Raw genomic sequence first — 15,611 nt, forward strand, 5'->3', positions numbered from 1 at the left:
GAAAGCTGCCAAAATGTTCCCTTCTTAACAAGGTCTCTTAGTCAGGATGAGCTGATCTGAGACAGTAAACCCCTCAAGTTCTGCCAAATATAGCAAGTACATCTGGCAGAACACACCTCATGTGGAGCCAAGCCTACCCATACACTTTTGGTCTTACACGAAATCTAATGGAAAGTCAAGGGGAAACACAGAGGCAACATAACTGCATGTAAACACTGATGCTTAAAAAGCCCACCACCAAACCACTATTTACAAGGTAATTGACAACTTTGAGTCATTCATTAGATAATCATTCTTCATTTAAAAAGCAAGAAAAAGCATTTTCTCCAGTAGTTTTCTATCTTCTGCTCACTTAATGCTGGCTTTTCAAGTATTTATTTCACTTTTAAGCTTCACCTACTAACTTTAACCACTCCAAACAGCTAGTGAGAAGCACTTGCTAACAGATTCTATGAAGGAAAGAAATAGCAATATACAATCCTAAAACCTGGCAGAAGTTACAGATAGGTGGAGACTAAGATGAATTTTTGAAATTGAAAGCAGGTGTTTAACCTACCTTAACTCCATCCGGCTTTTTCAGTAAACTCTTGGCTGCTGTAAAATAAGACCAATAATTTCAGTGTCAGGTGGTTCCCCAGAGGTCACCCCAGCTGTGCAGCAAACCCCCAATGCCTCCCAGCTCCAGGTATGTTCTCAGCTTTTATTTCCTCCTTTTACTTCTCTGAGCATGGGGAATGAAATCTTTAGGAAACTACCAATCCTTAGGATTATCAAACATCTTTTTCCATTGACTAAAGCTGTAGGTTGACTGTAGTTATATAAGGAGAGAGCTCCTCGGGTGGCAGAGAGGAAATGGAAGCAGGGTGAGTGTAAAAGCAGCAGCTTTGGATACATTCACTTCCTCAACTGCAATATATTTCTATTTGTTGATGGGGATAGTTAGATATGACTGTGAAAAGGTTCTGATTGGTCTCTCATTGTTCTGATGGCAGGGACTTAGACCAGGTGTCTGCAGAGCCCACTGGTATCTTAATGAGGGTATCGATATCCATAATCCCCCTCTGGGGACTTCCCACCATGACAGCATCAGCCTCCTTGTGTGAAAGGGCAGCACAGTTGCAAGGAAGAAGGGAAGGACGATTTGCTAACGAGGGGCTGTTTCAGAGAGCTGCTGCCCATGAGTCAATAATAACGAATTCCAGGCTTTGCTTCAGCTCCTAATGAAGAAAACCTGCTATTTTCTCAATCTTGCTGTACACGGATCAAATTTCTTCAAAATTTCATTTGCCATAACGCTATTCACGTGTCAGGCTTTAAATTCCACCGCTTAAAACTAGCATCAAATAATTCCAATTTACTAAATTTAGAAGGCTAACATGCAAACAAGCACAGCACAGCTCTGAACCTGAAAACATTCACAGCAGAAATATGTGCTGGCTGACCTACCAAATCCATATCAACTATTCACTAAAGCGTAAATGCTTCATGAATCACTGCCAAAGACTTGAAGAGTAATAAATTACACAACAAGCCTGGCGTTATTGGGGTTTTATTGTTGTTTATGACCCAATCTTCCCATCAAAAAGTGTTCCACAGCTTAGATTGTAAGAAGTTGCTGTTCTGTATATAAGGGAGACAGTCCTGACATGGAGTTCTCACCATTACTGGCATCCTTATCTTAAAAAAAAAACCCCAAACCCCAAACCAACTGGACCTTGCACACCCAAGGCTGCCCAGACTGGCTGAGGATACTGGAGTTACTGAGTATGTGGTTTATGTTTAAAGCTAATTCTTGTAATTGTGGCTTATGTTCGAGCTACAACTGTATTAAGTGCTCATTTTACGTCACAGAAAATGTAGGACCACCTCAGCAACTGTACAGAAGTGACTAATGTCCATTATTATGTTGTTTACATGAAACAAACCCTGGAAGGTGAAGCCAGGCTGATGTTTCTCACTTCACTAATATATCAGCCCTTCAAATGCAGTTTAATAATTACGGACATCAGCCAATGCTACCCACCCAGCCATGTCTTACAGCAAAAATGAACAAAAATAAATTTGCCTGTATTGTACAGCAGAACCACTGCATGTTTTTATTTAGAGAAACACATAAGGTAATATTGAAATCAAATTGTTCTCCACACACTTTGGAGATAGAACACTCCCTGTGGCAAAGTGTGCTTTCAGGACCTGAGGCAAGAGTGCCTTAGATTTTACATTACCACAAATATTGTGGGCACTCCATTAACTTCAGGAATTTATTTAGGGAAAGCAAAGGGAAGGAGATATTTCTGAAACCTAAGGATAAAAAAACTCAGAAGTTAATTGCTTTCAAAGCCTGTTTTACACCCTTAAAAATATGGGAAAACATCAATTAATTCTTATAGGCTGCTGTAGGTCCTTTTGCTAAATTTGTGCATGAAACTTCGGAGCTCTTTTAATGCTTGACAAACACTACACGTTCTATGTAAACAATTAAATGAGAGGCAGTAAAATGAGGGCACCACAAGCAGTAACACCAAGTATTTATTGCATGTGTGGCACTGCCGGTGCGTCCTTCAGAACGTGCCCAGGGTGGATTACTACGCAGTACTGCATGTTACAGGACGTATTCTCGGACTCTGCTGGGTTTGGCCTGAAATGTATTTTTAATAGTATTTGGATTCATCTTTCTTTAATCACAGATACTGCATACAAATGAAATATTTAAAGAATTTGCAGGAGCAAAGCAATCAGCATATTCTAAATGAAGCCCACAATGAGAGATTTCTTGCAACTACAAGCAAGAGCTATAAATAAAACCTAAGGCAGCGCTACTAGGCCAGAAAGCAGACTGGAAACAAATGGTTTGTGACAACATGTAGAAATTAAAGTGATTGAGGACAAACAGCAGTTTGGATTGAGAAGAGAAAAAAGATGTTCCTTTCACGTGCTGAGGGTCTTACCTCACAAGAAATATACATTCCACATAAAAGGAAGAAAAAAAAGGAAAATAAAACACTTTTATAACCACATCATTATGGACAAATGACCTTCATAAGCATGCTTTGCAATGAAATACAATGAATAAAGAAACTGAAAAAATAAAATGTCATCAAGAAAAAAATACCAGTGGCTCTGGTGTAAAACAAGAGATGACAAGATGAAAAAATCCAAAAAAAAGCCAAAAACCCTGTTTGCTTTTAATGCTGAAATACTGTTTTAAAACTACTTCAGCTTTTTTGGTTCATGGAAGTTGAATTTGATCCTTACATATATAGACAGTGACAGTTATGAAAAGGGATGAGGAATGATTTGTTTGTTTGATATTTAACAGTAATTCATTTTTACAAGAAGCGCAGCCCACAGCCTTCCCACCTTTTAAATGAATTGGCAGGCACTGGAATTCATTAAGCACTAACTCAAGGTAATTTAGATAAATGTAGTCCTCTGTGTTTAGGTGTGTGTTAAAGAAGGGAACTTAACTAAGAAAGAAATTGTATTTCAAGTACTACGCAAATTGAACAAGTTGTTCTTGCATTCATGATTATGTAATTTTTTTGGGATGAGTCAGTGCTTATTATTATTCAAAACATACCCAGAGCATTATTATGTTTTTATGTGTACAGTAATTTATGTTACACTCCAATAGTTACATCACAGAGTAGGAGGATATGTAAAATTACTGATTTTTAAATCTGGTGTTCTATTTCACTATTCACTGGAAATCTCAAATGGCAAAACGAAAAATTCAACAGCATCAATATTGTGGCAATTCTACTACCGAGGACAATTCTAATTCTGCTAACTGCAAATGTATTTTAGCTTTTGCTATTAGAACTTGTTTGGTGTAAGATCTAAATCTCCAGAGTCATCAGAACAAAACTGTTTCCAAAGGAGGAAATAACTCTCCTTACATCCAGCTAGGCACTGCTGGGCATTAGAAAGAAAATGAGGACTCACATTACTACATTTCTTACTCCTTAGCAAAGCAATAAAGAAATGAATGTGTACTGATGGTATTTTTAACACAGGATGCAACAGAATCATGGAATGACTCTTCACATATATAAAAATATATAAGTTCTAAATGTTGTTTGCTGATACTTATGCATGTGGAGCTACACGCATAACTTTCAATTTTCCTGCACCAAAATAGGCATAAAAACACTGCCTGTCTTATGACAAGTAATAACCAAAAAGCAGGGAAGGAGCTCAAATTCTACAGAAAAATCAGACTGTCACTTACAAGAGAATTTCTTTGGCCCAAAGAGACTAAATTCTTGTTCGCTTCATCACAGGAAAGAACATAAACCATACTCAAATGCTCCTGAATGAATCCTAATTAGATCTCAGCCTTCACAGACATCAAAATATGAAGACTGCATTAATCTGGAGCTCAATGAACATACCTGAGAAATTTCTGGTAGCCAGCATTGTTGTCAAAATGGCCCCCTGTGTACACACACATTTTCTCAAATTAGCATCACACTTGTGTAAAACTCCAAATGCCAACACAACACAACGGAATTATAATAATATACCAATATATAATTATACCAATTACTGAATTAACCTGGAAAGAATGGATTCTCTGTGCATTACCTCTCACGTGCCATGCCATGAGTGCATAAACTGTAATTTAATCTTAATTACACACCTATCAGCAATCTTGCTAATCTCAAATATTTGCCAATTGACAGTATGTAATGCACAGGCCAAGAGTATTCAGAGGATCAGTAATTATTCAAAACACATGGCTGAACATGAAAGAGACTTTACTACTGCTCTTAGATTCTTTTTTTTTAGGGAGGAATAGGAGTTTAAGGTGCACATTAGAAAAGTTCACATCTCCAAAGTTATCCTGTCTTGCCAGGAAAAAAAAATTCTTCTGAATTATTATTATTCAGAAGAATAACCTTAAGGATTTTCCTTCAACAAAATACTTTTAGTGTGCCTAAATACAGAGGATTGATATTATTTTGAATTTTAAAAAAAAGCTAAATTCTATTCACTTTCATGAAAAGTTTAGTATCTTCAAGACAAAAGCTGATCTTCTATCAATAGGTTATTTAAGAATAATATTCTAGAAAAACTGTGCACAGAGACCATTTGTTTTGCACATGGAACACAAGCACAAGTTTTCATTCATACCTTTAGTTTCCTTCTTGCATTGAATTTCTTCAGGCAATCTACAGTCTCTTGTCTGTGCATCATAGAGGCAACAGTAGAACGTTGCTGCGACAAGAAGAAAAGAATTATTTTAAGGCACCCACCCAGCTGTTTAGAAGTTTGTTTACTCTACAACACACATATTACAACCCATGGTCCCCAACTTGGGTCTTTAATTTCTACCTTGTCTGATTATCCCATCGTGCTCATTTTACTCCGCCTTTTCCACGTATAAAGTCCACTTGAAAAGACACTGTGTGGAATATACTGAGAACAGGAGAAGAGTCCTGGATCCAGGAACAGACAAGCAGCCTTGGCTACCTGCAAATCGACTTTTCAGAATTCCCTTAACTTCCTGCCTGCACATTTCAGGCTTATCTGAATGATTTCAAGGAAATGAAGATGTGAAGCACTATCCAACTCAAAGATACTTTCCTGCACTTTCTTTTCATTGAGAATGTAAAATAACACACTAATTTTGTCAGGGAACTTCTGCACAACAAAGTCAAAGGCAAAGGAGCTAATTTCTTCAAAAATCTTATCCCAAGCTGAGATCTCAATACAGACCACTATTGACTGTATCTGTGTAATTATAATTTTACAGTTTATAGTTACACAGCTGCATGAACAAGGACGGAAGTTATCCTCTGAACACCTTCACTATATGCTGAAGCAAACCATAAGCTGACTTGTCTGCCAAGTGATCCTGTTGAACCTGTGGAAATTACTTACACAGATCCATGGATGCTTTAGTGCTTCCGATGCTGTGATACGTTTTGCTGGGTTGATGGTGAGCATTTTATTGATAAGGTCTTTTGCTTCAGGAGTCACCGTGTCCCATTCTGGTGAGGGGAACTTCAGAAAAAAATACACAGGTGTATATTGTCTTGTACAATATCTTTACACAATTTTACCTAAGGATCCAGTACTAGATTCAAATAGGAGCTTAAAAACGATAAGGCTCTGTCTTTTCCTCATCATCATTTACAAATTACCTAAATCTGAGGAACAACAGCCTCTTGTCTGTTTAACATAGTATGATTAGGTGATGTTGCAAAATTCATATGCCACCATATTGTCAGCTCTTAACTTTTCCCTCTAGGAAAGTACCGCTTAGAGGTACAATTATAAATAATTGAATAGACTGAGTATGGTACATACATCATAAGCACCAGCCTTGATCTGCTGGTAAAGCCTGTGCTGGTCTTCATCCCAGAAGGGGGGGTATCCCACCAGGAGGATGTACAGAATGACTCCTGCAGAAAATTCACACCAGTGTTAAGGGCTTTCTAGAAACAAACAGAAATTAATTCTGCACCCAACAACCACGTAAAACAGAAGGCTCACGAGTATCATCCCAGACACTGAAGAATGCTGCGCCTTTGTACTGGAGAAAACAGTAAAAGTGGGGTTCACAAGGTAACGTCTTACAGAAAACATGGGCAATAGCAAGTGTTTGACACAACATCAGTTCAGGAACACTGGAAACGTTGATCTAGCTGGAGAAATAATATTCCATGATTCTGGATAATCTAGAAAAATGCATTTTTTACTTCTGGTTTTATCACGGCTTGTACTGGTGTCTGCAAGATTATGTTAGAACTATTCTCATGCAAAGCAAATTTGGGAAACCCAAATTTCTCTGTATTCGGTCAACAGGAAATTGAATAGACCACCTACTAGTCTGAGATGATTCCCTGTGACTAAAGAAAAGTGCTGCCATGAATACAACCACATACTAAGTGTGGGTAGAAGTAAAATAAGGAAACCAGCCACTGTTCTCAGCTGGGTAGCTGCCACATGCTGGTACCTAAGAAGGCACCGTTTTGAGAACTGGATCATAAAGTAAATGCTCTGTACTCCAGTTAAGAAAACATTTGATTTTGCATTATACCTGCAGTTGGGGTATATTGATCTCACCAAATTTTAGGCTGCTTGTGAACCAAAACTAAATGTCCAGCTCACAGTATGAACTGTTGTGTTTTCTAACTAATGAGACATGATACACCTGCAGTATTTAATACTTTTTGAAAGTATGTTGTGTAGACATGGCCAACAATGCCATGATAACACAACTTAGTAAATAATTAAAAAAAAAAAAAGGCTTGTAGAGGAACAAAAAATCCAATGACCTCTAGCAGAAATTAATATTGAATTTTATTAAATACCTATTTGGTGATGCAGAACATAATGCGCCCTGGACATAATTTCTCACCCTTAAAACACTTTACAGTGGACTGAATATGACTTCCAGAGTTATTTCTTACCACATGCCCACATATCCACAGGTTTTCCATAAGGATCTTTTCGTAACACTTCTGGCGAAAGGTATCCTGGAGTACCAGCAAAGCCTGTCAAAAGGCAAGGCAACTCTGGTCAAAACCTGTATGGGCTCTGCAAAAAGCAAGTGATTCTCATCTTGGCCCACAAGACCCAGGACATCATCTCCCAAGCCATGGATATGACCTGCTTCATTTGCCCATTTGTTTTTTATGGCACATGACCTAGAGGTAATGCTGACATTATGGGGGACCAACGAACAAAGCAGAGGAGCAGCTACAGTATCCTATATAAAAGGAGATATATTTTACACAAAATTAGAGCTACATCTAATACGATCTTTCCACTGCAGAACTCATTTCTGTGAAGTCATTCCACTTCTGGAAACCTCCTTACAAAAGTTTACAGGAAGCATCTCTGAAGCAATCTGGCCTTTAAAATTTACATGTTCTTCATCCTTTATTCATGACCAGCAGTGCTGCTTTCTCTGAGCAGAAATGCAAAACGAAGGTATAAATATTCCTTTTCTTAGGACACTGTAAAGGATAGAAACTTAATGACCATTGACAGTTTGCACCATTTCAGTGAGTATGCCTGCTCTTTCAGGCATCTTTGCCTAAAATAAGTGCTTGGGAATTCCTGAGGGGTGAGAATTTGGCGGCTTTCATGAAGGACCACATGCCATTTGTGCAATACCTCCCTGGATTCCACAAAACTCATGAGAGACGGTGATAACATATAAAGTGTACAGCTACAGGAAAAAAGAAGCCTTTGCCCTGCAGTTGCCAATTATTTTGGAGTGGGAGGAGGAAATTCTGTATATTCTACTGAGAAAAGAGCTAAAATATGGTCATGAAAAATAAGCTTGTTTTTTGCAGTCTCCTGATATGGAAGCTATGAATTGTTAAGGAGTACTATCACACAGGAAACACATCTTAAGCTCCTTGGAGAAGCTGAAATATAGATGTTCTAAGTAGCTTTAAATAGAGTGCTGTTTCACATCTCTTCTTGAGTGCAGTGCTCATTTTAAAGGGGAACCAAAGTCATCTTGACTCTAAAACTTACCACAGCTAAATGAACATTACTATGCAAGACTTGAAAATAAACTTTAAAGCAAAAACAAATATAGTATGTAGCTAACCTTATCTCTCAATGACGATACAAAATAGGTCTAAACAGAAATAATTGGTACAATTTTAGTACACAGAACTATAGAATAGTTTGGATTGGAAAGGACCTTGAAAATCATCTTGTTCCAACCCCCACCATGGGCAGGGACACCTTCCACTAGACCGGGTTACTTCAAACTCTGTCCCTGCCCTTGGACACTTCCAGGGATGGGGCAGCCACACCAGGGCCTCACCAGTCTCACAGGGAACAATTTTTTCCTATCATCTGATCTAAACCTACTCTCTTTCAGTTTGAAGTGATTCCCACTTGTCCTGTCACTACATGCTCTAGTAAAATAGTCTCTCCCCAGTATTGTGAGTGGTTTAAAGCAGCAAACACAGAAGGGTACACAGCCCTGATTTCAGTAAACAAGAAAGAACACACTGAAATAGGTAACTGTTATTTATCAGGTTATTCTATAACTGCTCAGAGGGACCCCCAAACAAGTGTGTACTTTTCAGAAAGGTGTTGCTACTTGTAGTAACTCCTTTAGCTAAAGCAACTTGCAAAGCTCGAAACTGTGACTGTGAAGTGTCTAGAAGAGATTGCATCACCTTGTACTCCTATCCCTGTATGATTTCTCTAAGTGCTGAGAGGCCCAAAACAAAATCCGTGCTTTGCTGAGCTCAACCTGCCTGACACCTTCCCAGTACATTAAACACCTGCTAAGCGGGTGGCAGGTTTCAACTAAACCCTGTAGCGCTTTCTACAAACAGGCAGAGAACAAGTTTGTTTTGCAAACATGCAAACCAGGAAAGTATTCTGGTTCTATTCAAACACCCAGAGCTCGAGCCAGTTTCCTGCTGAGGCACAGCCATGGTTCAAGCAGAAAAGGGACCGTCACACCAGAGGACTACACACAAAAAAAGGATAAAAAAAAAGAAAGAAAAAAGAAAGAAAAACAGACTGATGCAGAGCTATAATTAGAATTAGAGCACACCATGAGTCACTAAGTGCTGCAGGAGCCAGCAGAAAGCAGAAAAATCTTCTGAAAGAAAGTGAGAAAGTTCAAAATGCCCAGTGCATTGGTGTTCATGTTCTGCCCTGTTAATGCAGTCCCTGAAGCTGAAGGCAGGCACTCGGCCCACTCTGGACCAGTTTCGCAGAGTAAGTTCCAAAAAGGTACAGAACCCGCTCATCTTATGGAGTAACACTTTTTTTTTTAAGGAAAGAGCCCCATTAGATGACTTTCTTCTCATTATCTTGCTGACTCTTCCTTACATATATATTTTAATGACATTCTATTCCCTTCTACCAAGTTCTCATGATGCTACGAGTCTAAACCAAGCATTTCAGAAGAACCAAATGACAAAAAAATATAGTGCAAAATTTTACAGGGCATTGCAACCTGCCCTGCATCACCTGCAGGTACACTACGTACAGAAAATACCCCTGAAGTCAACTTCAATCTGCTGATTTTTTCTTGAGCTGCTTCCTGTTAACCTGATGTTTTTGTCATTGTCAAAACACAAACCACTTGTGTTTTGCCTTGCTGCTGTTCCACTCCTTTTGTACTGCTCTGTTTGTTGATGTGCAAGAGCAATCTCCATCTTTTGTGGATTACTGAAATCCATTTATAAAAAGGCTGGATTTAAAACAACAGGCTGGCTTATAAAGATGCCAACATATGTCCAATGGTACTGCCTGTGCATCGACACGTACTTACAGCTGTGAACAGAGCCTCCCAACTCACTGCCCATAAAAACCTTTGTGCTTCTGTTCCAAGCTCACAACTACTTTGTTCCATTTCAAACTGCACTTTCTAGCTGCTCTAAGGGAGACTAGGCAGCTGCTATAAATATTTTATTCTGTATTTTTTTCCACCTGGGATTTACAACCAATTTTTCCCCATGCTTCACATCTGTTCAAAGAGGGTGGCACGTGAGACACGTGTATCGTAATTGTACACGCACTATTGTTTAAAATTACCAGTATTAAATATTTTCCACCATTCTCCTTGGGGCATCTATTAACCGTAACAAGCAATCTGTAATTACTGTCTGGTTACAGCCTCAGGTGCTCAATCCCCCCTATCTTCCCTTTCATTCAAGCCACATTCCAAAATTTCAGGTGTTTCCAGCTGACAGAGACCAGTTCAGACAAAATGTTTTGATGACTGGGCAGGTACACTCAGCAGCAGTACCTTACTGTCTTATTCCTCAGTCACCTGAGCACCTGAGGGGAAACCACCTGTCTCCCCCCCAGGCTCTACGCCCACATTTCCTGCCTCTAGCTACCTGGGAGAAAGTGGGAGAGAAGGGGTTGTGTGCACCTAAGTCAAATCTATAGGCTGACAGAAGCTAGGACAAGCTAGGAATGAGGAAACCCAGGCTTTCTAGGCTCAAGGATTCACACAGCTGCACGTTTCAGTCTGGGGTGAGAGTGGGGCTGTTTGGGAGGCTAAACCACTACACTGAACAAATGGTGAGGAAAAAACGGCATTTACTTACCAAACCAAGCCTGTTGTTCTCCCTGGACTTCTATAGCCAATCCAAAGTCTGCCAGTTTTACTGCTGCTCCCTTGGATTTGCTAGCTAGAAGTAAGTTCTCAGGCTTTATTCAGAGAGAGAAAAAAATAAGAAAGTGAGACAAAAAGATAAGTAAATAAATTTTTGACAGGTTTTCACTTTTTTTTTTTTTTAAAGTTACGGTAGTCTGGAAAAGAACAAATACTTAGAGGAGTGAAAAAGAGAAGAAACCCATGAGTTTTCTCCATGAGATTTCAAAAACTGCACTTCCCCTTCCTATCTGGAAAGAACCACCAGACCTGTAACGAGCCTTCATGAGCCCATACCAGCGAGACTAAGGACAGCGTGCGGAGAAGGAGGATGGCCAGAATGGGCGTAAGGAGCTGTGACACCCGCTGGTGTGACAGGATGGGTCAGAGATTCCCAAGAGCTCACTGCTGGAAAAATGAGGCAGGAAACTCCCAGAAGATAGGGATTCATTGATGACTAGTCTAGCCCATGCAGTTTGCAGGATCAGGCACCTACAACTGTCAAACAGAAATGTTTTGCATGACATCCCAACAATAACAGCCCTGTGATCGTATCTGTATTTAGAGGGCAGGTGTATTACACTGCAAATCCTTCAGCAAAACCAGCATACCCACGTTTGTGCCTGCAGAGAACCTTTACATATAACAATGTTAGTTAGTGAAAGTTCCCACTTTGCTGTTTTTTTAGAGGGTATGTTGGTCACATCTGAAATGAAACGCTACAGTACGCTTGCACAATTAAAGGTAAAGGATTTGAACATAACAATTGTGTTCATTCTACTGATCATAACAAATCCTTTTAACTCCAGTTAGCAAATACATCAAGTGTAAACTGCCCAAAGACAACTTTATTGTAGGAATGTTTGCTTTAAAAATACAACTAATAAACTACTGTAGAAATCAATAGATTATTTCAGAGAACTGCGACCCTCATAGCATTTTCTTGCCATGTCCTTCTTTCCAATCCCCATAATTTTTAAAAAAGGCTTTGTTCTACATTTACAGAATGACAAAACCCCACTTTCACAGCTATTGCTGTGACTCCTCAGAAACAATTTCTGCAGTGGTCTGTGACAAGGGACTTCACTATATCCAGGCTGGTGCTGGGGCCCCAATCCTGCAAACTTTTCGAGGCGTATTCCATGTTCAACCCAGCAGCAATCATATCACTTCCAAGGGACTATTTATGCGATTGCAGTTAATCCCATGCAGGTACTGACGCTGGAAACAATTAAGATCATAAACCTCTTTCAGCAAAGGCTATCTTTAATACATGTCAGGTACCCAGCAAAATATGCTTGAGCCTAATTAAGGCCTCAGCCACAGTGATACTTCTATTAATTAACAACACAACAGGCCCTGACAAACTCTTTAGCCTAAAGGTGGTTTGGTTTTTCCCCTCTCACCAGACTGTGAAGGAACATTTTTTCAGCACTTTACCAACGCTGCTCTCTTGCTCATCCCTTTGTTGCTCTGTCATAGATTAGACAATATTAAAAAACTTTCATCAATAGTGACTTGATGAATCTTCTATTTCCACAGTTTTAAAAACCGAGATGAAGGGCACTCAGAAAAAAATATAATCTTTATATTCACTTAAATTGTCAGTAACCGCCTCAACTACATTATATGAAATACTGAGTGCACAGCTGAGGACTCTTCTCTAGGTTCATCAACACTGATTTAAGCCATGTCACACTCCTGACCATTTAACAACATTAATTTCAACACACAGTCACACAGTTCTGCAAGGTTTCCTGTCAGAGTGAGAGAAGTTCACAGTAATTAATTCCTGGAATGCCTGTTCTTGTATAAACCTCTTAAAGCAATGGATGATCCTGTTTGGTTGTGACCTTCAGGCAAGCCAAAAGCAGTGAGAAGCCTCATCCCTTTGGATGAAATACAAGCACTACCCCACCGACCATATACTGCTTTCCCAAAAAGTGATTGTGCTCAGAACACTGGTTTTGTGTTTTCTGCTGCTGGCTTGTTTTTCTGTTGGGTTGATTTTTTTTGGTTTCTGTTTTCCTCTTGGGACTGTTTTTTTATTCCATTACATGCCTTTGCTCTGCAGAGTACCACTTTCACAGGTACGTTCCACCAGAATTCCTGATTTACTCTCATGCCAAAGACAAGAGCCTCCTTTTGGGCCATGCCATGTGGGACTGTGTGCTTAGCCAACATGCAGCAGCCATTTGAGGCTGGCCAGAGGCATGTGGGTAATTACCATGCATTAACTGGGAATGAGTGCAATTACTTGGGAAACATGAACAGTGCAGCACAAGATTTGTTCCCTGGATTCAGTGGTGTCACCTTGTGCTCCCCGGTGACTGGTGGCAGCCAAGCATGCACAACGGCACTGTTAACCGCTAAAATTGCTTACAAATAAATTAACGTGATTTAGGCCATACTTTTCCAAAGGTCTTTAATCCTTAAGATACCAAGTACTTAAGCCTCTGTGTAGTTTTCCTTGCATATACCTAGAGCAGCCACTCTGTGGCGGAAGGTAAGAGGGTCACAGCCACAAAATCACAAAAGTTTCGCAAAAGCAGGAATGCTGCTGGCCTGACAAGAACTGGAATTCCTACCCAGAAGTCACTTTTACTGGCTGGTAAAGCCAGGTTGCCACTAAAAGGTTAATTTTTTTCTGGGTCTAGGATCCACCACCATTCTGACTTATGCCAGTGATTACAAACAGAGCAGCAACAAGCACTCCTGCAGGTCATAAGAGGCTGCAAAAGCTCCTGTCTGTTTGCTACTGAATCAGCCTAGAAGTAAAGTTAAATAAAATGAGATCATCCAAAATCTCCCCACCCCCAAGCATGCCATCATGTTGTGGACTGAGTTATCAGAAAAAAATACATCAAGTTTTGCAATTTAAGGATCCATGCCAGCCCATAACCACCTTCCACATCTTGCTGTTCTGGTCCTGGCATCTTCTTTTCAGCACATGGCATTCTGCTCAGATTTCACCACAGTCTTTCAATTAATTCTTTGGGTTTTTTGGCTTTTACCACAAAGTTGTAACTGAAGAAGGATGGTTTTCTGCTTCCTCAAGTTTTCACTTTCACAAATGAAACTGGGCACTACAGCTTGGCAGAAACACTTTTTCTCACACTGTTTTTTCAATTCATCCTGGATTTGCCAGAATAAGAAATCCACACAGGGTCTGGAGCAGGCAACAGCTGGATTTAATGCATTCCCAAAGAAAAAGTTGTTTTGTGTGAAAGTATGAAAAGTAATAGGAAACATCCCTTATTCCATCAGCTTGCATAGCTACAATCCTGGTTTTTAAAATTCCTTTTGATGCTAGAAGCATAGGACTGCATATACGGTGTGGACAGCAATCACTGCAGCAGCTGGACTAATCTGACATCCTTCCATTTAAACTCATTCCATGTTAACCAGCTGCCATGCAAGATTTACAGATTGGACAGAGATTTGTCAGTCTCCTGTTGTACAACTGTGACACAGGAAAATCCCAAAGTGCAAAATGGGTGGAAAATTTGGGGTCTACATCTTTGCAACTCATCCTGCTCTCTGATCTTTTGGAGCAAGCCCCTTCGTGTTCCTTTATGACATCAACATAGACCTTATAAAGTCAGACAAGAACAGTTTGTTTGGGAGTGAAGGTTGGCAAGAAAGGCGACAGCATTCTGATTCCAATGTTATTACTCATGATAATCACTAGAAACTCTTACCCTAGGAGGAAATTTCTGCTCCCCAGAACTCATTCAGAAAGAAAAACTAAAGCCCAAGAAGCTGTGCCACAAGGGATTAGCGTGTTTCGCTGCCTCAGCCCACACACAATTTTTTCTCTGCCTCATAACGGATCTGATAGTTCAGACCTCCATTTGATTTCAAAATAAACCATCTTAAGTTTCCTTGAGGATCGTGAAGCCCAAGTGCCCAAATGAAGTCCTCTCCCTCATCCAAAAGGTAAGCTTACGATGAGCTCTGGACAGCCTTCTCTCTTGGAGCCTCACAGTAAAAGAAAATGATCTTGACTTACTTCTTTCCTTGCCAACATATTTTAAATGCAGAGAGCATTCCTGCAGCAGATGCCTCTAGCCATTTGGATATATACACAGTTAAGAAAGAGGGAATGCTCTCTCAGCACAGAGTTTTCTTTAGAAAGGTTTCTATCCCAACACTAAAGCTTGTCTGGAAGGAACTGAACTCCTCAGTTGAGTGTAGTGAGAACACTGTAGAAATTCCTGCTTGTTAAAGATGTTTTGCAGCCCAGCCATCATCTGGAGGAGAGAGGTCTCTGTGCCAGCGATCCCAGAGCAGCTGACCTTCTGTTACTAAAATGCATGGCATGCAAAGGCTACTGTTCTTCCCAGAAGCACTCCAAATTCTGCTGATGAGAGATGGGAAGTTGCCCTCACGCCCTGCCCCAAAAGCTCTGGATGACACAGACGAAGACCATGTATTCAACGAATGCACGCAGTGCTTGAAAAGCACCTCCTGTTCTCCCTGTACTGCCCAGTGCTAGACAGCCAGGTAC

The 15,611-nt window shown here is 40.0% G+C and overlaps 1 protein-coding gene across 35 annotated transcripts in view; it reads right to left on the reverse strand.

Annotated features, from left to right (window-relative positions):
* The window catches only part of CAMK2D (calcium/calmodulin dependent protein kinase II delta), a 124,443-nt gene that overhangs the window by 27,454 nt on the left and 81,378 nt on the right, over positions 1 to 15,611 (reverse strand). For 22 of the 35 annotated variants that reach the window (XM_039551217.1, XM_039551225.1, XM_039551218.1 and 19 more), the window contains 7 exons: positions 11,055 to 11,157; positions 7,422 to 7,505; positions 6,316 to 6,410; positions 5,887 to 6,009; positions 5,137 to 5,220; positions 4,395 to 4,437; positions 557 to 594 (listed from right to left, as the gene is read on the reverse strand). In XM_039551217.1, the coding sequence (XP_039407151.1) occupies positions 557 to 594; positions 4,395 to 4,437; positions 5,137 to 5,220; positions 5,887 to 6,009; positions 6,316 to 6,410; positions 7,422 to 7,505; positions 11,055 to 11,157 (570 nt within the window). The remainder of the gene's footprint in view (positions 1 to 556; positions 595 to 4,394; positions 4,438 to 5,136; positions 5,221 to 5,886; positions 6,010 to 6,315; positions 6,411 to 7,421; positions 7,506 to 11,054; positions 11,158 to 15,611) is intronic. The other 13 variants (XM_039551222.1, XM_039551226.1, XM_039551228.1 and 10 more) reach the window with 1 other exon arrangement.

The sequence above is a fragment of the Corvus cornix genome, chromosome 4 (assembly GCF_000738735.6).
Source record: "Corvus cornix cornix isolate S_Up_H32 chromosome 4, ASM73873v5, whole genome shotgun sequence".
Classification (NCBI taxonomy): domain Eukaryota; kingdom Metazoa; phylum Chordata; class Aves; order Passeriformes; family Corvidae; genus Corvus; species Corvus cornix.